General features: G+C 44.9%; 1 protein-coding gene across 1 annotated transcript; it reads left to right on the top strand.

Annotated features, from left to right (window-relative positions):
• The first annotated feature begins 15,561 nt into the window (after positions 1–15,561).
• On the top strand, positions 15,562–23,677 carry SFRP2 (secreted frizzled related protein 2). The gene is made up of 3 exons (XM_004772002.3): positions 15,562–16,358; positions 19,037–19,117; positions 23,104–23,677. The coding sequence occupies exons 1-3, from the start codon at positions 15,860–15,862 to the stop codon at positions 23,406–23,408; spliced, it is 885 nt and encodes a 294-aa protein (XP_004772059.1). The 5' UTR covers positions 15,562–15,859; the 3' UTR covers positions 23,409–23,677.
• The last annotated feature ends 338 nt before the right edge of the window (positions 23,678–24,015 follow it).

Genomic DNA, 24,015 nt, shown 5'->3' with positions numbered 1-24,015 from the left:
AATCTGTACAAGAACATTAGCAAAGCATTATTTTGAGTATTTTCTAGAAGACTGACAGTCAAGTAAGTTCCATATGGAGAAACTATTTTAAAGTATTATTTTAATTCTATGTAGCTCTGTTGAATAAAACATTGGTCATCATTACTTGCTTATTCCCTAAAGTAAGATTACTTGCATATTTTTCTAATATTTCTGTTAAGGATTTCCTATTCCTTTGGCAAAAGAAATTTCACTGTTGTAGGTTTACTAGCTTGTCACTATTCTTATTTTTCATAATTATTACTTTCACATCCAGTGTAAGGCTTTCCTCATTTTTTAATCTTATAAAGTGTTTATGGAACTGGATGTCATTTTTTGATACCCCCAACATCAATCTTTCTCTATATCTGAAAGAGTTTCATCTGCTAATTTGTGTAAGGATCTGTGCATAATAAATGGTCTCTTGGCCTATGTGCCTTTAGTTTGTGAACTGGACAGTGGATTCACAGATGTCCCTTGTGGGGAATTAGGCAATCTGACCCATGAACTATAAGCCACGCAAGATATAATACTAAACCTACCACATGAGTACTGCATAAATAACAAGTGAAATGTTCCCATGATTTCCAGCTGTTCTCTTGATCACTAACCTGATTTCCTACGGCTGAAAGCAAGAATGCAGGATGTGAATGTACTTAGACCTTATACTCAGTCATAGAAGACTGTTTCCTTGTCCCTAGACGTGTGATATTCAAAAGCCAAGGAGAGGAATCACTACTATATTTTGCCAAATAAGGGCAAACTTTACCTCCATATTCACCTAATTAGGTCCAAACGGGGGATAAAAAAGTGGTAGTGAACATGAAAATAACATAGGCTTTGAAATATTTATTTCATGGACGTAGACATATTCTTAACATTTGACCTTTCAAAATTATTAGTGACATAAAAAATAAGAAAGAACATCAGAACAAAGCTGAGGCAAATAGAGAAAATGAAAGTGTCCCCACATGAGGGGGCATCTGTGACATTAGAAAAAAGTGCACATAATGAGAAATAGGGAAGCCAAATGCAGGCTCAACCCACTGAGCATTCAATGATGGGTGAAACTGAGTGATGCATTGTTAGTTAAAGCAGGACAAATATTCTGCTGCTAAATAAGAACCTAATACACCTAAGAGCTTGTAAATATCATTAAATGAGAAGGGCAACGAAATAATAACGATGACGAAAGAGTATGCCTCATTGAATATAAGTAAACTAAAATATAATAACCTATTCAAGGGTCATAAAGAAACAGTGGTAACACTTATCTACACAAAAGAGAAAGAGTAGTTCATTGAACCATGTAGAGTGAACGTGTTGGCTTTATCAAATATCTGCAGTTATCTGCCCCTAGCTGTTTGGAAATAAGAAACCATCAGAGTACAGTTGGCAACTCTGTCCAATATGAACGCTTTCAGCTGCAGTGAAAATTCATCACATTAGTGATAGGTATAAAATCTCAAAAGACAGTCATACATTTAAGACCTACCTGATGGGATCAGGTGCACAACCACATGGAAAATCAGCTCAGTTTCAAAGTAGCAAAAGTACAGACATGTCCAAGTACCATCATGAGGATGTTCTCTCACGTTTCCCCAAACTTTTTGATCCAGTCCTTCTTTGGCTTTCAATAGGAGATCCCAGTGAATAAAGAGATACATTTTAGTTCATTTGGTTGAGATTCACCTGAGTACTGAGAGCTAGGTACTGTGCTCAACTCTGGCAGTCCGAGACAGAGAAGGCAGGATTTCTGTCCTTCAAGAGCTCCTAGTCAAATATGGTCTTTAAAAAGGTGATTAAATAAAATGAAGGTGTCAGTGTGGAGCCCCAACCCAATATGATTAGTGTTCTAAGATGAGGAAGAGAAATCACAGGTGCCTGCATAAGGACAACCACATGAAGAGACAGTAAATGGGCAGCCATCTACATGCCAAAGAGAGAAGCCTTAAGAAATCAAACCTGCTGCGCGCATGATCTTGGACTTCCAGACTCCAGAAGATAAATTCCTATTGTTTAAGCCCCCAAGACTGTAGTATTTTGCTATGGTAGCCCTAGCAAACTAATGCGGCATCCTTCTCTATATCAGAGTTGCTTGCTGAATGCAAGAGAAAGTGAGGGGAATCGATGATCTTGAAAAAGAGCTTTGGGGGGAGTTCCCCATCACTCTTTGCTCAGGGAGAAATTGAGCTGAAACCCTATCAGGGACATCACGCTGGGTGAGAGAAGAGACAGCTGAACTCAAATGTTTTTTCTAACACTTCACTATCATTTTTCTCTACAAATGTCAGTTTCTCCATGGAAGAGAACTATCACCTTCATGATCAGATATACTTTGGGGTCTCTTGTCTAGAAATTAAAACTAAAACTAACGTTTTTAAAAGCTTTTACTTGACTCTCTCTGGCCCCTGCTTCGTTTGGCTCCTCTACTTCTCTTTAATGGTCTCTTACTGTTGCCATCATCTTTTCCCTACTTTTTGAAATGAAATTTGAAGGACTGATAGGATCTTACCAAATGGGAGGAAATGGACTGGGAGGTGTCTTTCCAGGTGAGAAAAAGGAGGATGATGTCCCCCTGTCTTCAGTGTCAGGGTCACAGAGACGTGAGATGGTCTTTGAACAGCTGCAGTAACCACAAGAAAGCAGCATTCTAGAACATCCTGACAGGCTTAAGAGTCAGCGGATATGTGTCTACTTTTGCCGATTGTGAAGATTCAATTCAGCTTGGGAACTGTGATCTGTATTACGGTCTTAGCCAGTCTAATCATATCTGTTGAGAGAAAAGAATAGCAAGAACAATGGCTGTTTTAATACAACATTTTCATTCTGGTCAATAAATTTTATTTCCTATGCTACCAAACCATTTCACAAAGCTGCTGCTAAGAGAGACCATTAGTGATCAGGTGTCTCTATTCTTCTGTATCCCTCTTTGGTAAAAGTGCCAATGAGCAGTACACTCCCCAAAACATGAATAGCACTCTGATTAAAAGATTAACAAATGTACTTAATGCCACTGAATGGTACACTTAAACATGGTTAAAATGGTAAACTTTGTTATAAACATTTAATCACAATTTTTTAAAAGTAGCGCAACAGTTTAATCACGTAATAAAAGAGCACCTCTAAGCATGTTCGCCTTCAAAGAGACTAGGGAAATGATTAATGGAACCATGTTGACTAGCCCGTGCAGTAGAGAAAGGAAAGGAAAAGCTGATAATTATATCATCTGTATCCAAAGACATATAAATGTTTTTTTGCTGAGAATAACACTCAGTGTGAACGCATCTGCAAAACACTAGTCACACTGCCCTAGTTGAATTTACAAGGTTACACTCTTGTGCTGTTTGAATCATCTTTCTATGAGCGCTGTCTACTGTTCCTGAAGGAGAAGGTCAAGGCCCAGGGTGGAGGGCCAGACTCCAGATGTTGTGGCTCACCCTGTAGGAACCAAATTCATCTTTCCACTTGGATTGTCTCTCAACAACTACATGTGATTGGAAAGGAGAATGGCTCCTTTCCAGGAAATCCTTCTGTTCTGTATTTGCTTTAAATATATAATTTTATGTTTAGCTTCACTCAGAGTAGTAACAAACTACACTGATGATACACTTGTTGCGTGCAAAACATACCACTTAGTCTTGGGGCTGTGACGATACAAAAAAATATACTCCTGCCATCATCAGGCTTAGAATCTGGATGGCTTGACAAAGCATGTTTCTAATTAGTAATGGTTACTCTGAGGAGATTACCAGTGAAGATTAATTACAAGAGTTTTTCTTGGAGTGCCAAAACTGTTTCCCTCAGTTAATATTTCAACTACTTGTCATCTATGTTGTAATATCATTTTGACTTAGGATTCAAATTCCAATGACAGTAAAACATTTTTTAAATAATTGGATCTTTTTCCAATTTAGTGCAACCAGTTTCCTTTTTAATGTGCATGAAGTGTAAGTCAGATTTGGTTTCCCCTTTCGGGGATGATGGTGGCAAGTTTATTTCTGACCCAGTCCTACACAGCTGAGTGGCACTCCAACTTTCCTGGTGTTTTGGGCTTTATTTGTGACCTGGGCAGTTCTCTTAACACTTCATTACATCTACGTGATAACTGATAAGTTTCCAGAGGAAGCCTCTGTGGGGGGAGTTGGCTGAATTAGTGAACTAAGGACTACCTAGTAGAATGAACAAAAATAAGACATAACACTTACATAAAGTACTTACTGTGTATTGCTAAGTACTTTACTCCTTTCACCCTTGCTCAGTGCCTTAGTATTCCAATTGGTGACAAAACTGAGGCACAGAAGGTTTAGGTAACTTGTCCAGAATCTCACAGCTAGAAAGTCATGAAATCAGATTCAAACTCCATGTGGTGTATGTTTTTACCATCAGCCTGGAAGAAGCAGATATCACCCAGAAGATAGAAATATCTACCTCAAATTAAGCCTCAGGATTTGTGTTCTTAGGTTGTGGTGATGCTAAAGAAGAGAATCTAAGAAAACATGTACAGTCTTCATTTGCCCCTCTGTGACAAAAAAGACTCTGGCTCCCCTCCCCGGGGGGTCTTGAAGCATGTTCTTCGTCTTTTTGGCATTCCTTCTTCCATGGAAAACAAGAGCATCAAAATAGCTTAAAGGGTTCCTTTATCTTTCTTCCTTCAATCTACCGTCTTTATCTAATTTCCTGGCAATTTACATTTCATTGAACATATTTTCATAGCTGGATCACCTTAAAATTTAAAAAAAAAAAAAACACTAACCCATGAAGAACAGTAATGCATGTTATACAAAATATACCATCAGTATGGATTTCTGGCTATAGCCCCAACACATTTCAGTTTGCTCAAAAATTTTATTTTATTAGAAGAAATTAATTCAGAAAGTCACTTTCTTTAAAAAAAAAGTTTTACTCTCCCAGGTTACATGATTGTAAGTACTTTCTTCCTCAGCTACATAATGCAAACACATTCTTAAGCATATTTCCTTCAGTATGGCCTTCAGGTAATGCTCTTATTTCCTATAGGTGGTTCTAAAGGAAATACCTATAGAGGTTCATTAATACTGCCAATCAGAAATGTAGGAGAACTGGTATGGGACCCATCACCTCAGGCTTCTCATTTCCAGGGAACAGCTTTATATTTCTCTAGCTCTCCTAACAGTGGACTATTTTTATTTCTTAATGTTAGTTGATAAATAAAGCAAGTTACAAATGCAGTGGAATCAGACTGTTACCTAATTAAATGTCATATACAGTCTGCTCTGATACCAATCAGAATATAACCTTACCAAAGGTTCATGTGATACTTCGCCAGTTATCAACTTTTCATTAACCCGAACGTATAGCCTATCCAACTATAAACCTTAACAGTATTTACTTATTACTTGACAATTATGGATCAGCAATAGTAGCTTAAGCACTATACAAAGCATGGAATTAGACATAAAACGTGTATATATATGTGGTAGGCATTACTATTATTCCCTAAAGTCCAATGCTTCTCCATTTCCAGCCACAAGGCATGATGGCACATTCTACCCCTCTGAAGTTCAGGGTGGCCTTCTTACTGATTATGGCCAACAAAATGGGAGTGAAAGTGACATACATCACTTCCCAATAGAAGTATTTAACTTCGAGTAATGGAATCACCAGTCTTCTCTCCGCCTGCTAAGTGATTATGGGAGCACATCTGTGTGTGTGTGTGTGTGTGTGTGTGTGTGTGTGTGTATTTTGTTGTTGTTGTTGTTTTAATTTTTATTTATTTTTTAAATTTCTTTTCAGTGTTCCAGAATTCAGTGTTTATACACCACACCAAGTGCTCCATGCAATATGTGCTCTCCACAATACCCACCACCAGGCTCACCCAACCCCCTAACCCCCTCTCCTTCAAAACCCTCAGTTAGTTCCTCAGAGTCCACAGTCTCTCGTGGTTCCTCTCCCCCTCCAATTTCCTCCAGGCGCCCCTCCTCTCCACATCTTGATATGAAAGTACCATAAAATAAAGCTGCTGGGAATGCCAAGCTGGGAAATCAGCTTCCCTGGACAGCCCCCCAACCCACAGCAAACTTTGCATGAATATGAGACAAATTTCTGTTGTTTGGTGATGATTGTTACCTAGCCCATCCTGACTCATACAGTATTATATGTTATCCATGATTTGCATCAGACTGAAGCCCAGGGCTGTATGTGTAATTTCTGAGTAAACTAGTCAACTTACTCTGCCAGTGACCAAACACCATTTTAACTTCACCATCTTAAAAAAAAATGAATACTAATGTGTGGTTACAAGGAGAACTGGGAAAAACAATTTGCATAAATCAGTGTACATGCTCTCTACCTCTATAAAAGCAAGGGATGGCACATCTCAATGATCAATATTCAATGAGATCATACTTGCACATAAAAAATAGCCCATTGGGGTGCCTGGGTGGCTCAGTGGGTTAAAGCCTCTGCCTTCAGCTCAGGTCATGATCCCAGGGTCCTAGGATGGAGCCCCACATCGGGCTCTCTGCTCCACAGGGAGCCTGCTTCCCCCGCTCTCTCTGCCTGCCTCTCTGCCTACTTGTGATCTCCGTCTGTCAAATAAATAAATAAAATCTTTTTTAAAAAAAAATCCCATTATATCTTGCAAATCAAAAACCTACTTTAGCTAAATTAATTCTGGAAGTAAAACATAGACACAATATATAAAAGAGTTTCCAGCTATTTCATGCCAGATCCTTAGTACAGGTCTGAAAGGTACAAAGTATGTGAACAAAAGGACTACTACTCATGTGAGTCTGTCAGGTCTATTTTGACACTCCCCTTCCAAAACTACACCCACCTGAGAGTGAACACATTCCTCTCCCAGACAACATACAATCATAGAGTAATAACCTTCAACTATGGACTCAACATTTCCCCACCTTCCCTGTCAATCACCCTCACTGTAGGCAGAAATGATCCTTCTAAGTATGTTCTCCAAGAACCAGAAAATTCTGCTTCCCAAAGTACATTCTTCTCTGCACAAAGGGATACTTGAAATACATGAATGGGAAAAAATGGTTCAGAAAAATAAGAGCTAACCCTTCTCAAATTCTAACCAGGCCATTTTTGAGGTTAAGAGGAAAGGAGGGGCTCCTGGGTGGCTCAGGTCATGATCCCAGGGTCCTGGGATCGAGCCCCACGTCGGGCTCTCTGCTCCGCCAGTAGCCTGCTTCCCCCTCTCTCTCTGCCTGCCTCTCTGCCTACTTGTGATCTCTGTCTGTCAAATAAATAAGTAAAATCTTTAAAAAAAATAAAAATAAAAAAGAGGAAAGGTGAAATACTTGATTGCTTTTTTTTTTCTCATTGCAAATCTAAAATTCCTCTTTTCAACCAAGCTGATATGGGAAATATCACATTGAGAAATACAAGACATACAGTCTCTGAGTTGTAGCCAACCAGTCCAAATGCCAGAAGAAATTATGATCCAACTTCTATTTTGGGAGAAATCTGGACAACGAGGTGCTTGCCCAAACCCATCCTAATCATGATATGCCTAACTCAGACACTACAAATCGGTACCACTTATGAGCAGGTAAGAACCTGGAGGGCACCCACTCATGAAATTAAATATGGTTCAAATACTATATTCAGAGGTAATTTATTAAGACCTGAATCTCCATTTCCTGACATATAGAAATTTGTTACAAATAATGTCATTTGATTGCATTTTTATAAAGCTTTGTATATTCATTTTCTCTTAAGTTAAAAGAATACAACTATTTTTCACTTTTTTCTGTAGATACAAGCACTGAAATTAAAGAGATCCAATTTCCCCTTTATAATTTTGTGCTGCCTAAATATTTTACATGGATTACTTTTGTAAACAACAAAGCAAAATTTGGGGGAGGAAATCAATTCATGAGTGAAAATGTAAGTTTCACTTTAACTTGATTTCATTTCCGATCCATTCCCTTCAGTCTTCTAGTCAGTTGTCTACTGTTGATTTGGGAACGCAACTATGAAAAATACATCATTTATCTGGTGGTTAATAATTTCCCCTGTACCTATTGCAGTTTAGGGTTTCTAAGACACTGAATATTGTTCTCTGAAAGTAAATTTATAAACTAGACAGAATTTAATCCCCTTGTTAGTTTAAGCTGGTCTTAAATGAGGGCAAAGAACAGATCTCTCAAGATTTTTACAGAAGTTTCTAATTGTCTGCTTTCTAATAAGGCTTGAATACAAAAGACTATATTCTATCACAATTCAAAAAGCAACAAAGTTTCTCAGACATGACCTGCAAATGCTTAGGCCTTGTTATTCCTTTCCCTAGCAACACATATTTTGCTTTATGAGAAAAATCCCTTTACCCCAGTGTAGTGGGGAAAAGTCTTTACCCTCAGAAATATATGCCATCTTCACTTTTAAGCTAAATGCAGATAATTGGGAATTTTATTTTTACTTACAAATACTAAACCACAAACCCCTTATATGCAAGGACATTTTGATAACCCCCACAGTGTATGGTAGAGGCCCAATGATCTTTTGAATAGATAGATGGAATTAAACCCCAAGGAACTTGAGAGATTCCTTCTTTAAGGCATTAGGCTGCTAATTACATCATCTACGGTTAAAGACAAGAGCAGGGCAGAATATTTGCTCTTCCTGTGGTGACGGATTAACAGTCCACAGAAATCGTCCCAGTGACTACCTGGGCAAATGTACACAGTTGACATGAATTTCACACAAGTCTTTCACACACCACTAGAGTACTCTAGGAAACAGTACACCTTTTCAGGACGGGGGGTAGAGAATGATTTCCAAATGAAAGAAATCTGGTTTTGAGGCTGTGTCCAAACAAGCTTGATCTCCCCCTTCCCTTATCTTCTCTCCACTCTCATTACACTCAGCTCCTCTGAATGGAACCATAACGAGCATAACAAGTTAAAATTTTCAATTTAATAATACCAAACAAAAGGGGATTAAAGACTTGTTTTCAGTATTTATTCCAGGGAAGAACTGATAGTAGAAAACCTTAGATAATCTTGTTCATTTTGAAGCTCTAATCCAGACAAACTTGGACATGGAAAAAGGTTTCTGAACTAGTACAAATAATAATAAGTTAAATGTACTCATAAAATATACTCATAAAAAGTACTCTTTTCTTCTTTATTTTCCTTCCAGGGCAGAACTTGTTATGAATTTCTTTAATTAATAAAGATTTCAAGGAAACTAACGGAAAACAGCAAAACTCTGGACAAAATGGCTGAGATGATCACTAGATATTTCACAGACTGGCCACCTACCAGAAACCCAATTTAACATTTGGAAATGTTATTTCTCTGCAATATCTCCCTCCGCATTGTACCGCTAGAGATTTACAAACTATTAAGAAATATTAGGCTTACTAATGAAATTTTGTTAACATTTAGTGCCAATGAACTCAGTCAGAGGGCTGAGTCTGGGTATGCTGAATACTATAGTTTGAAATTACAGGTTACACTAAATCAACCAAAAATGAATGTTCTTTTTAATTTACAGATTTATTTGTTGTTCTGAATACCTGTGGTTTATGGAAACTGAATCTGTCAGAAAAGGATGAATCACTTTAGTGAATCTGACAAATTTCTTAGTTTGGGCAGCATAAAAGTCTACCATTATAAGGACCCAAACAAACATAGAGTATGGAAAGGTGTCCCTAAAGTCAGTTCAGGAAGAATGACAAAGGGCTTTTTATTCTGGGATTAGTCTCTGGAAAGATTGTACATGTATGCAGGAACACAGATCCCATCTGTTGCTTTAGAGCCAACAGGCTTTATTGTATTGACTTTGTGCTCTTATCTGATGGCAATAAATTCCCACCAGAGTGAAACACCAGCTTAGCCAGTGACCCCTGCTGTTCAAATCAGACAATGGAGAGGACTTTCTTCCCAGAGAAACTCTATGGCTTCTGGACCGCCCTCTATGAATGGTCTTGGGATTTTGCTATTTCCTTTCAGGATTTTCTAATGTGAGCAATTAGGAGATGCTTCATTTCAAGTCTCATCAGCGGTTGCGACACATCACTGAGCAATAAACTGCTAGGACCCCAGAAAGAGACAGGAAAATTGCAAAGAAGGGGAAAGGGAAGAGGAAAGGGAAAGTATCCAGCAGAGCTCCTTACATATATGAGGTGCTCAATAAATGGATTTTTTAATTAAGAGTGCCAAATGAACGAAATGTACACAGTTGACATGAATTTCAAAGTTTTGAACCCCCAAATCAAAGAATTACTATTGGTCCAGCAAATCGGAGACTTTATGCTGTGAACAAAAGAACAAACGGTTGCTGGGAAGGACATGTACTCTCCACAAATGGAATTTCCTTCCCAGAGGTCTGTGTCACTGAGCTAGCTGCCCCAGGTGTTTTGTTGGGTTGGGTTTTATTTTTGGTTTTGTTTTCAAAGCAGAAGCAGTCCAGGGCTGCATGTAGGACATGCCAAGCCCAAGTCTCATTCTTTCTCCCTAAATGTCTAGGGCCATTTTCTCACTGAGGTAAAAATTAAAGAAACCGAACCAAGTCTTTTCCGAAGCACCAACCACAGACAGCCTCCACGATGTGCCTGAGAAAAATACACTATAAAACATCTTTCTCGATCCATCCCACACCGGTGTTTGACTAAAACACTCAGGCAGCTGGGGAAGAGCAAGAAAATGATCTGTTGCAGTATATTATCACTGCGAGTGGAACTAGTTTTTGTTTGGTTGGTCGGTTCTTGTTTCGTTTTTTTCTTTTTGTTTTTTGTTTTGTTTTGTTTTGTTTTTATCTTTTTGGAGCGCCTGTTTTTAATCATTCTACTGAGCTCAAAAGTATCCATCCACTGCCTTCAGGCTTTTCTAAAAGAGCAAGCTTGTTGTACTTGGTTCAAAAGAGGCCTCTGAAAGTTTGGGGGGGGGGGTCCACACTGGCTTTGGACCCACCAAAGAGCTCACTTTGGACTTACCAGAGAGCTAACACTGACTTGCAATTACAGCTCTCTCAGGGCCACCTCCTTCTCCGCCAAGTGGCGGGCAGGGAAGGCCAGGGGACCGCTGCTGCTTCACCCCCAGGGAGCCGTCCCCCCCGCGCAAGGACTCTGGCACAGCGCGCACCAAAGTCATGGTCTCCAGAGCCCCTCCCGCACCCTTCCTCGGCCAGTTCGCCCTTCCTGGGGAAAAGAGGGCACCGAGTCCGAACCTCCCTACACCCTTCGTTTGCTTTTTCAGCTCCAAATGGGAGCTCGCTGGCCCCTTGAAACCTGAAAGCAGCAGAGAGGCTCAAGAGTTCGGGTTAGCAGTCGGTCAGCTGTCGGTCCTCCGAATCGACTCTTGTTTTCTTAATATGCGGGCAAGGGCTTTCGCGTCGCAGGCCGGGACCTAGGTATCGGAATCTGCGTCGGATCCCTTGGGAAGCGCCGCAGGGAAGTGGCTGGCACCTGCCCCGCGTGCGCCTGCGGCGACCGGCTTCACGTCCAGCTGCAGTCCCGCGCCCTCACTCTTGAACGCAAGCGGAAGGAAGGCCAAAGGCGAAAGAACAAGCTAATCTCTCCCTCCAACACCCCCCCCTTAAAAAAAAAAAAAAAAAAAAAAAAGCCAGCCTCACGGCCAAATTCTAGAAACGCAAAAGATCTCAGAACCTCAACAGCGTGCAGGGAGCAACTGCAACCCTAGCGGGACGCTCTGTTTTGGGAAATGGCGCCCCCAGATGGCTGCCGCGAATCCCAGGGAAGGATGCTGGGGCTAGAGCGCCTCTCCATCCGGCCTGGAACCGGGAAGGCCTGGGTCCCCAGCCCCGGGACAAGGCTTGACGTCATCCACCCGGCCGGCCTGCGCGCCGATAACAGCCAAGCGACGACGCTGGTGGAGACACCCAACAGGTCCGGACGGTCCGGACGCGTTGCCAAAGGCTGTCCGGACCGGAACTGCACCCAGCGGCAGCACGCGGCGTACCAGCAGTGCATCTCACTGTGTGACCCGGCTCCAGTCCCCTCGTGTCTCAGTGTCCCCGTGACACTTGCAAAATGATAATACCCACACCCACCTGTCGGGGGACAGTGAGGATTTCGGGAAACGGGGTGCCTTCAGCCGGTGTGTTAGTGCGGCCTCAGCGTGGGCGCGGCTAGCCATTCCCGGCGCTTCCCCAGCCTGCTCCCGCCCTGCCCTTCTACCGGGGTCATCCCGACTCAGGACTTGTCTCCCATCTCGCCTCAAAGCCCCCCGGGAGGCCGCGCGTTTTAGCAAGGAGCTTCGAAACGCAAGCTTTCCCGTCTTTTAAAGGAAGGGCGGTGAGCGGGACCGTCGAGCTTGTTTCCAACTGAAGACCGCCCCTCTGTAGCCGGTGCTGGGCTTTGAGAGTCTAGAAACCGGCATGTTGTACACGTGGTTCTCCCCTCTCTCGCTCCAACTCCTCAGAAGAGTCAACGTTCTGGAGCGCGGCCGGGAGGCGCCGTTTCCCAGGCTCTTCGCTCCTACCCCGCAGGTGCAGGGCCCGCCAGCGCCCCGCTTTGAGAGCCGAGCTGCAGGACTGAAGCTCCCTCCGAGCACGACAGTGAAGACCTGCCGGCCCAGACACTTGCGGTGGTTCTGGCGACACTGGCGGGAAGGCCAGTGGAAGGCCAGGGGATTCTTCAGTGCCTTGACTACAGGCAGGAGAGCGAGGCCAAATCCAGAACACAGGGTGGTTCGAGACTCTTCTTCAGGCCTGCAGCATTTGGGTGGGATTTCGTTCCCTTGTGCGGGGCGGGGGGGGGGGGCACGAGTGTGGGGCACGGAGATGGCCAACCCTATCACCAAGAACTCCTGGGCAGCCCCCTTTTAGCCGATTGCGAGGCGAGCACCCACTTCCGCTCACCCTGGGTGTGGGTGATTACAGTTGCCGTTCCTAAAACGAGCAAATACTGAATGGTTAGGGCGGGAAGGGGGCACTGGCTCCCGGTTTGTAAACGCAAAAGGCTTTGTTGGCCTTCGCTGGGTGGCGAGGCTCTAAGGAGGCCCCTAGGCCGGAGCGCCAGCCAGGAGCGCGGAACAGTCTACCGAGGGTAGGCGCCCCCGCGGCGCTGCACCACGTGCGCGCCGCTCTCCGTGCTGGCACAGCGACCTCGGCTGGGGAGGCGCGCCGGGACCGTCACTCAGCATCGGCGTTCGTGCGGCTTTCACACAGGCAGAGGTCTTTGCTCGCGTCCTGACCTCCGTGGAACGTTATTTTCTCGTCCCCCTTCAATCATCTGGTCTCGTGGACGCGCCTGTCGCGCGGACACGCGCTTGGCCGGGCGTGGAGGGAGCGAGGGGGTGGCTGAATGGAAAGGGAGTGAGGCGAGACTCCAGGCGAGGAAGGGAGACGCAGTCGGCGCAGGATGAGCTCTACGTTGGGTGGTGAGGTGCGATGGGGACCCCGCGGGCCTCGGAACCTGACAGGTCAAGGCGGGACGCCGCGCGTGGCGGCGATGGAGACTCCGGCGCGGCTCCCGGCGCCCCCTAGCGGCGAGTGGGGCCGCGCGGGCTGCGGAAACAATGCCTTGGGCCGCGCCCACCCGCGGAACGCCTCGCTGCTCGGTGGCTCCTGGGTGTGCGACGTTCCCCCGCCTAACCCGAACGCCACGGCTTCGGGGTCCCTGTTCCCGCGCTAGGAGGTCTAAAGGGCCGAGACGACCCCAGGGGAGGGCGTTGGGGCTGGGGGCGGCGGAAGCGAAGGAGTCCTCTTTCCCGCCCCAAGGGCCAAGTCCTAGCATCTCCCAGAGCTCCGATTCTGATTAAGTACTTGAGTCGGTGTGCTTGCGTCTCATGGGTTTATTTTCAAAACAGTTTGTGTTGGGGAGCGGGGGCTTTAGGCCTCTTGGTGCTTTTGTTAGAAACGTCAAGAAAGACCCAGGGCTCGTTCCGCGAAGAGCGGTCTTTTGCTGCCGCCCCAGGAGATCACCAGAAGATCACCCGGGTCAAAGAAAACATGGAAGCTGGACTTTTAGGGACATAGATTCTTGGAGACCAGGAGATGCTCTCCCTCCGCTTCCAGACGGCGATTTTCCTGATGTGTTTACGGCCAGGAAGGGGTCGGAAATAACATTGAGCTGGCTCTCCCCATCCACCCGTTTCATCCCTCTCTGAAGCACTCGGACCCCAACGCAGACGGGAGGACTTGAATCTGAGAGGCGGAACAGGGGCATAGGGAAGTTGCGGACAGAGCCTGTGGAGAGCTCGGAGAGGCCGGAAAGTAGTAACAATGCGCGCCCTTACATATGAAAGAACCTTGGCGGGGTCGCTCTCCCGGGATTTTCTGTTTGGACCCGCACGGTCACAGCGCTAGGGAGGCTGAGGGGGCGGAGACGACCTGCCCCTAAGGGGGACTTGGGCGATTAGGGGCAAGGAGTCCTCGCGCGCGCGCGCGCGCGCGCGCGCGCGCGCACACACACACACACTCACTCACTCACTCACTCTCTCTCTTTTTCTTCTGGCACCCAAGTCCCAGTTTCCAGTTGTAAACTTACTGTTTGCACTCCTTAAGGCCAGAAAAACCCTAGCTCCACGAAAGCAAAGGCCGGCCGATTGTCTGTTCACCTTTTGCACACTCGATACCCGCCGATGTGTGTAGGATGAATGAACCAAGGCCACGACTGGCACTCGTGGATCTCTAGGCAAGGCTTCTTCCTCTGCCCCCTATCCCTTCCCAGGCTGCCCACCTGACGCATTTTCCGCCAGTCCTGCGGGCCCGGCACTAGTCTTTCCAAACCCGGCCCATGCAGAGCGCCGCGCCATACCGCGGCCTGTGTGTGTTAGGGCCCGCACTGCTTTCGAGAATTGAATCGTCCCTTTCATTTCAGGAAGGGGGGGAAGGGGCAAGTCTCTTTTTCAAAAGAGGGAAATGGTGGGCAGTGTGTATGAGTCTGACGACATTCTGCAAAAGCATTTCTACAACGGCAAAAATCTAGAGTTACTCCAACAACATAACAACTCCAATGTTTTATTCTCCTTCCCGCGTTAAGTTTTGCTTGCACGACTTTATTTATAATTCTGATTTTTTAAAAGGGCATAGGAGATGGGCCAGGCTGGAACTGTGGCTGGACACTGGAGAGAAAATCACGCTCGCTCGCCGAAGCGGCCTCGAGCGAGCGGGTCCCGAGCGCGAGAAGTCACAAAGAGCCCGAGGGCTGCGGCTCTCGGCTCCAAGAGATGCAGTTCCGCCGCGCAGCTCCGGGGTAGAAGCAGAAACTTAAGGCCCGGGTCAAACAATCCCCGACCTGGGCCTCGCGGGGGGCGGAGCGCATTCCCGCCAGGACCTGGTGGCCAGGCCACCCGTTGCGTCCCCCGCGGTAGCCCCATCTCCTGCAGCCCGCGCTCCGCACGCCCACCCGTGGGGCGCAGCTGCCAGGCGTGTCTATTTGTTTGTTTGTTGTTTAAAATAATCCTGGAGCACACGATCAGCAGCATCTGAAGGAGGCGGGGGCAGAGTTCCCTTCCAGGGAGCGCGTGAGGGGCATTCTCAACGGAAAACCAGACCAAAAGAGTAGTGACCAACCCTCCTCGGATTACTCTCCCCTGGCTCCTCCCTTTCTCCCCCACCCACCCTCCAGATTTGCATAAAAAAGGCCAAGAAAACTCTGGCTGGGCCCCAGCTGCAGTTCACTCTGCTCCCCCCGGGTTGGAGCCCCCCGGAGCTGAGCTCTGGCTTGCCGCACGAAGCCGAGCGGACAGCGTCTCTCCCGCGCAGTCCTGCCTGCGCCAGGCGTCTCCGCGCTCCCGTCGCCCGATCGCCGGCTTTCCAGGTCCCCGAGCCGCCCAGAGCACAGCCATCTGGCCGGGACGACCTCAGCGCCGGCTGCCTCCCGCTTCCCCCGCTCCGCTCTCCGCCCCGAAGGGGTCGCGCGCCCACGATGCCGCAGGGCCCTGGCTCACTGCTGCTGCTCTTCCTCGCCTCGCACTGCTGCTTGGGCTCGGCGCGCGGGCTCTTCTTCGGCCAGCCCGACTTCTCCTACAAGCGCAGCAACTGCAAGCCCATCCCGGCCAACCTGCAGCTGTGCCATGGTATAGAGTACCAGAACATGCGGCTGCCCAACCTGCTGGGCCACGAGACCATGAAGGAGGTGCTGGAGCAGGCGGGCGCCTGGATCCCGCTGGTCATGAAGCAGTGCCACCCGGACACCAAGAAGTTCTTGTGCTCGCTCTTCGCCCCTGTTTGCCTCGATGACCTGGACGAAACCATCCAGCCGTGCCACTCTCTCTGCGTGCAGGTGAAGGACCGCTGCGCTCCAGTCATGTCCGCCTTCGGCTTCCCCTGGCCGGACATGCTCGAGTGCGACCGTTTCCCCCAGGACAACGATCTCTGCATACCCCTCGCTAGCAGCGACCACGTTCTGCCGGCCACCGAGGAAGGTAAGCCTTTCCCCGTATGCGCCCCCCTCGCCCCGCCTCACTTCCCCGTTCACACCCAGCTCCGCTAAAGGCCTTTTGGGGGAGAATCACGCGGCCCACACCCACATCCTGATGTGTCCCCGCCACAGGTGCCAGTCCCAGGAGGGGCAGACGCCCTTCTAGCCCTCGTGTGTCATCGGGACAAATCTGAGACACCACACACCGCCCCCTCCCCTGCCCAAGCCTCCTAATCCTTTCCAAGTTACACCAGTTGCTTTCTTAGAGACAGTTAAAAGAAAAAAAGGCGGGGGCTGGGAGGGCAAGGAAAGGAAGGAAGGAAGGAAACGAAGAACGGAACGGCGTTTTTTCCTTAGAGATATGCAATTATTTTTAAAGATGTTGGCCCTGGTGCCACAATTCTGAGAGCGCTGGAAATGGTCCTGTGTGGAGTGGGTAGTGAGCACCCTGGCCAGAGGCTCCTCGCCCAGCCTCATGCAACACGTTCTTAGCATCCGGCAGGATTCTAGGCACCGAAACATTCATTCCTTCACAGGCAGGTTAGCCAAAACACTCAGACAGTCCTGGAAGGCATTTTGTTGTTGTTGTTGTTGTTGTTGTTCTTTGCTGACTTAGGTTTTGGAAATAAAAGCCGTACTGTCTCAGAGCATGTTGAAAATTGAGCACTGGTTGTACTGCTCGGGTATCTAAGGAAGGGGGCATAAAGGGAATCTCCAGGAATCATTTTTCTATCACTAATCAGCTTATATCTTAGGAGTGGTTTTAATTAACTGGCGAAAATTTGTGCAAAAGATAGTTTCCCAGGTTTTTAGAAAACAGAGGGGGAGTTCCTGTGCAAAAAAAAAAAAAAAAAAAAAAAACAAAAACAAAACCATCAAAGCAATGAAAACCTCATGGGTTCTTGATATTCTTCCTGAAAAAAAATATACACAATGTGTCTAAAGTGATTCAGTCCCCCTGAGATGGAAAGGGAGCTTCCTAATTTCTTGCAGGGCTCTTACAGCCTCTCCCTTTCAATCTTTAATTGTTTTCCTATAGCCATCATTGGTTAAAGAAAATGCACAGTTGTTTAGCAATCTTTCCTGGCAGGCACCTCCAGTTTGCAATCATCTTATTGGTTAGATTTCTAATTTATTGCAAATGTTTGGCATATTTCAAACATTTGTCCAACATATACCACAGACCAACCATACAGGTTAGTAACATTTTATATACATTCCTAGAGCTCCTAATTGGAAATGTTTCATTTTGTTTGAGTGAGGGGAATTAAGGACAGTTTTATGTGTGTTACTTTTGTTTTTATTTCTTTCCACCATCAGCACCAACATTATAAACGTTTCTCCAAATCTCTATATTCCCCCTTCAAAATAAAAGTTTATGGTCTTCAAAACTATGCTCTGCAATTTTTCTAATTTGATACATATCTCATATCATAAGTCACAAAGTTTTTTCTGTGAAAATTCACTTTCATGTGAATGAAAATCAAATCTACCTAAATTTTATTTTTATTTTTTAAATGTTTTATTTATTTGATAGAGATAGAGAGAGGGAGAGAGAGCACACACAAGCAGGGAGAGTGGGAAAGGGAAAAGCAGGGTCCCTGCTAAGCAGGGAGCCCCATGAGGAACTCCATCCCAGAACCCCAGGATCATTACCCAAGCTGAAGGCAAACTTTTAACCAACTGAGCCACCCAGACACTCCTTAACTAAATTTTAGACCTAGCATTTGCACATTTATAAATGCAAGAGAGGGAATAGTATGTTTCCCCCCCACACCCCCCACCCAAATCAGACTCTTAGAAGAGCCTTTAATAGGCTTTCTGATTGTCATGCTAGCACATATTCCTATATTTGGTCAGACCCCCACGGATCGTTTGCTTCAATTATGGTCACTTCAGAAAAAGCTTTGGGTTTTTTGTTTGGTTCACTGTTTATTGATTTGGGGGTGGGGGCATTGTTTTTGAGAGTCTGAAATGGACAAAGAGGAGCAAGAAGAACCTGCACCAGGAAGGAAGATAACAATGAAATAAAAGCAGCTTAACTCAGCCACACACTTGACAGAAAGCCCACGGGCAATACGGAACCCGTGAGAGCAGTTTGCCGCAGTTGCTGAGGTGTGTATCTAAAGAGGCAAGAGCCCCAACGTAACCCAGACAGCCCTAGCCACTTCTTCTAGTCCAGACTTGAGAATATCTTGAACCCCCCCCCCACCGCCCCAAGATACAACTCTCCTGACCTGCACTTGTGCCATGCAACTGAAAAAGACAATCTTGTGGGCATATTTTGTGGTAACTGATTTACCAAAACCCCTCAAGTTTCTTCTGGGGTATTCTCTTCATAGAGGTTTTGAGAGCAATTTTTCAGAGACAGAATTTGTCTCAGGGGTTGTAAGGAAGAGCTAAAGAACCAAAACCCTCTGTACACTCTGCCCACCACACCATTGAGGGGGGGGTAATTTGTCATTTATTAAACACAACTATAGGCATTCTTGTTTTGCCCACCAAAAAAACGGGAGTCATGGAAGACATTCTTAGGATTGAGTAAGCCTTTTCAAAGGAGGCAGAAGCTGGGGTGTTACCTTACAATTGCTGCTCTTGTCTGGATAAGCCCCTTTGAGTTGTTTATAAACGCCACCTGCTTTTCCCCTCTAAGCAAATTTACTAATTTTTTCACATTTGTAGCTCCAAAGGTATGTGAAGCCTGCAAAAATAAAAATGAGGATGACAACGACATAATGGAAACTCTTTGTAAAAATGATTTTGGTAAGTAATACACCTCCACCAACAAAACATTTCACATTCAAAAGTTTTATTTATCAGTAAAACTTAAATTTTAAAACTTTAAAACAAATCATTAAGATGTTACTGGGTAAGACCTGGGTAAAATGCCATCATAGCTCATCTTTCCCAAAATCCTCTAACTCACTCTATCCTAGTTGTCTCCTTATGTAACTATCTTGCCCTGAGTTGTATCTTATTAGGTGAGATTCATTGTTCTGTTAAGCAATAATCAAATAATGAGAATTACTCAAATTAGGAATTTTCTATGGCACATTTTTCATTTTGTCTTTTTCTTGCCAATAAGCATAATTTTGGCCAAGTTCTCTTTCAGTCACTTTGATGTGAGTACCAGGAATAGAAACATGTAAATATTAGCCCCAACAAAACAAATTCAAGGCATTAAGTCAGCCAAAAATAAAAATTTACTCCAGTATCAAATATTTTTACCATACTCATAGCCCATAACACTTTGCTCCTTTGCATCCCATCACTAGTGACTATGTGACTAGTGACTACATCCAAGGTATTAAAATTTAAGAAGAAGAACAAAATACAGTTTTGGAATTTCTATTGGCAAAACACATGAAAGGTGACATGATGACACAGAGCTTAGGGACAATAATGTGTGTGATTTGTTACCCAGGTTCATAGTGTGTAGGTGACTCCCCTTAAGAGAGTATTTAAGAGGGAAGAGGAATGGAGACTGTCCACACAGAGCTTCATCAGCACCTCTCCACTCTCCTGAGGGCCCCAAGGTGAGGTCAGGAGCCCAGCTAGACACAGAACCCATGCTAACTTTGGAATGGCCATGGACTTCACCGAGACATTCACTGGGACATAAGAATGTCCCATTCCAAGAATTGACGCCTTTTGATGTTTTTGAGAGGCTGGTATCCTTTAAAAGTATTCAGGCAGAAGGCTGAACTTAACTGGTAAGCAGGTACGGTTCCTGTTCTATCAAACAATAATGGAGTCTAACAGATCTATATTAACATCTCTGTGTACTGAACAAAGTCCTTGAAACTAAGAGAAATCACCTGAGCACTCACTGCTGGGGCTGCCTCTCCACTCTCTCCTTACAACTTACCATCCCAGCAAGCTCAGACCAGATCAAGTCCCTGAAACTCTGGAAGCAATCCAATCACTGTTCCTTAAAACCCTGGCTCTCTTCCAAAAGTGTCCTGGGTTTAACTTCAGCTGATCCTAGAACAGCCATAGCTTTAGGAAAAACTTCGCACTGCCAAGGAAGGGAAAAAGAAAGGAGGCTTTCCTAAGTCCTAACCAATCTATCCCCTCAGGAAGAACTACAAATGGGATGATAGGGTTTCGAATGTCTGTATTTAAATATACACAACTGTAAGGAGTAGAAGGCCAGGCATGCTGGTAGCAGCAATCTCAAATCTCCAGAGCCTTACCAAAACACACTTCTGAGCTTCCATGCTACAAGATTTGATTAAGGGGAAAATAGAAAAATATAATTTTAATAAAATGTGCATTAAAGTTTATATAAAATATCATTTTCTTCTGGCAGCTTATGTCCTTTGCACTAGATTTAATCCAGATCTCTCTCCCGACTTTCCATGAAAAAGTTAGTGATGTCATGGGGCTCTAAAATGATTGAAATTAGGGCTTGTGCACACACACCCACATATTAATACTTGCTTTATGGCTTCCCTTACAAAAGACCCACTTCCTAAGGATGCTCTATCATGACCTAGGCCCCTAAAAAAGTGTGTGTGTGTGTGTGTGTGTGTGTGTGTGTGTGCCCTACTGTTCTCTCTCCTTAGAGGAGAAAGCCTTTCAAAAGAACATCAATATCATCTCATTTAAGGTATCATGCACACAGATTACCTTACTGCTCTGTTTTCTATTTCCCCCACATTAGTTTTGTCTCAGAAGGGATAATGAACCTGAATTGTAGGAATTATATCTTATACTCCTGGTTTATAAGCAGTATTCTATATTGCCTCTCTACTTTGGAAAGTAATGGAAAGGTAGAAGGAACAAGGATAGAAATCTAATATAATTAACTTAAGTCATCCACGAAAGCATCATGCTCTTTCCCCACTGCACTCCTGAAGTACAGGGAAAATGTCAGAGGCCTCCTTACTGCAATGGTAAAAGTACTGGTGCAGAAGGAATCGCCCAGAACTGCTTCCCTGTGCATGCAACCTGCTGTTGGAGCAGGTAGTACCACTCCCCTTGCCTCCTACCACCTCCTGCATCCCCACTCACATATTCCAGGGCAGGAAAAGTTATTTTAGGGCTTTTATTCCCTATATTTGGCCCCAGCTGAAAATCCAGGGAGGAAATGGGTAATGTTTTCCCATGGTGAGCTTTTCCAAAGTTGGTTATTTTATAACAAGAAAAGATAAGTAATAAATCTTCCTCATGATTAAAAGTAACGTTTTTCTCATGTGTGGAGCTTATGAATGTTTATATGACCAGGAGCTCTATCACACATGCTCTATGTGTGTAACATATCATCACTTCTCCCACCATATAACCTTCCCACCCTAGCCCTTATGCGGAGGCATCAGGAACAGGTGACATCTCCATGTGACTTATTCCATGGTTTAAGTCCCATAAACCCTGAGAACTCAGTACTACAGTTTAGATGCACGTCAGACAAAACAATCATTGGCCAAATTACAGCATCTTTGATTTATTGAGTTGAGCTTCAGTCATTTCCTGGTCAGCTGGAAAAACCACGGTTAAAATCAAATTCCCTTTCTGAGACAGAAAGAGAGAGAGAGAGATCCCCAAAGCAGTTACACACACACACACACACAAACCCTCTTCCTCTATGACTAATTTAAATAATGCATCCAACTTCATCAAAGTCAGGAAGTGCCATTCGCACACCATCTATACCGAACACTGTCAGTGTCATTAAGAGTCTTAGGCTACATCACACTTGGGCATGTTCATGTCCCACACAGGATCAAAAATTTAAGAGACCACAGCAGTGTTAGACAAGGAGGTGTGGGAACCAGCATTCTGACAGCTAGACTTAGCCAGGACACAACCTAACAGGGTGACCTCATGTAAGTCACTAACTTCTCTGGATTTCCAAATTCTTTGTGTATCAACAAGAGATTTCAATGGGATGATCCTTTCCAACCTTAAGATTCTACCCTTTCCCTGCCTTCATGGACTCTTGAAGTTTAATTCCAGCATGTATGTTTGTAGGGTTTTCTTTCCCAAAGCAGACTATTCATGACTGTAAAATGTGTCTTTTATAGTCAACCACTTACTTTTGGTCTTAGCATTCTAGTGAATGCTATCCATTTTGGAAACGGTACATATGATCTGTAAACTCCTTGGCCACAGACAGGCAAATGATAGCAGATGAGAATGAGATCTTCAGAAAAACACTTTTACAGCTAAACATGTTGTGCTCTTAGAGTTTTGGGTATTTTTTCTCCCAGTTGCTTTACCAAATCAAATGCAGCTGCTGCAAGATCAATTCTCCTTCCCTGTAGTCTGTTCTTTAGAAAACAATGATTGTGTGATATAATTTCCTTACAGGTTTGTCCAAAAACCTCTCCAATGTAATAAATTGAGTTTAAAGTTTATGGCCACAGAAGGATCACATTTCACCTAAGAGTCAGGCATTTCTTTTCATGCTTTAGTTTCCAATAGGGGAAGTCATTTGTTGAGGAGAGCGCAAACCACATGCAATGGACATAGAAACACAAGAACACAAGGGTGAGGAAGAAAAGTTAATTGGGTCTCGCAAAGAGATTTTTGGAAGGATGGCTGATTGGAAGTAAGGTGCCTGGCGAGCCCTTTGAGGCTTTAGAAATGAAGCCAGCTGCTGCCCTTGACAGGCTCATTAGCTGCAGGAAGCTCTTCTTCCCTCCCCCAGGCCAAGTCTCACAAACATGTGAGGTGAGGAGAGCTCCCACTCTGTAAGTATTCCCTTCTTACAACTGGTATGATCCTACCCCCTCTTGTCTTCGTAGCACTGAAAATAAAAGTGAAGGAGATAACCTACATCAACAGAGATACCAAAATCATCCTGGAGACCAAGAGCAAGACCATTTACAAACTGAATGGTGTGTCTGAAAGGGACCTGAAGAAATCGGTGCTGTGGCTCAAAGACAGCTTGCAGTGCACCTGCGAGGAGATGAACGACATCAATGCGCCCTATCTGGTCATGGGACAGAAGCTGGGTGGGGAGCTGGTGATCACCTCTGTGAAGCGGTGGCAGAAGGGGCAGAGGGAGTTCAAGCGCATCTCCCGCAGCATCCGCAAGCTGCAGTGCTAGTCTGCCCCCCAGGCTAGCTCCGGGGGTGCCCAGGAGACCCTCTCTGCTCTGGGTCCTCAGCTCTCATTTCCCAAGCACAGGCCCTGTGGCTCCAGGCCTCAGCCTGGAGCAGCTTCCCTTGCCTTTTTGCACGTTTGCACCCCCAGCCTCTCCTGACTTACACGGCCTTAGGAGGCCTTGGGCATGGATAGCTGTTTTCACATACAGGAAAACCCACCCAGATCTTGTAGAAATGTTCAAACTAATAAAATCATGAATATTTTTATGAAGTTTTTAAATAGCTCACTTTAGTTTTGAAGAGGTACAACTGTGACTTGGGTCTGATTTTTTTTGTCTGTTTTTCTGTTTGGTTTGGGTCAACCGATTTTCACTTTCCACTGTTGTTGCCATAACGTGCAAATGGCTTCATTCTTCTATGTGCCCCAACTGTTGTGGGTCACAAACCTCCTTGAGATAAAGCTGGCTGTTATCTCGACATCTCTCAGCTCCACCCTGAGACTGAGAACCTAAGCCTTATAATAATTCACCTGTCATTTTAAATCCTGCATTTCTGGGTAGAGTACTTCCATTCATCAAAAGCACATTAACCATCATAGCAGGAGTTCTT

This window comes from Mustela putorius, unplaced genomic scaffold (assembly GCF_011764305.1).
Source record: "Mustela putorius furo isolate JIRA1106 unplaced genomic scaffold, ASM1176430v1.1 tig00000056_pilon_pilon_pilon, whole genome shotgun sequence".
Classification (NCBI taxonomy): Eukaryota; Metazoa; Chordata; class Mammalia; order Carnivora; family Mustelidae; genus Mustela; species Mustela putorius.
This window is presented reverse-complemented; position numbering and strand designations above follow the sequence as displayed.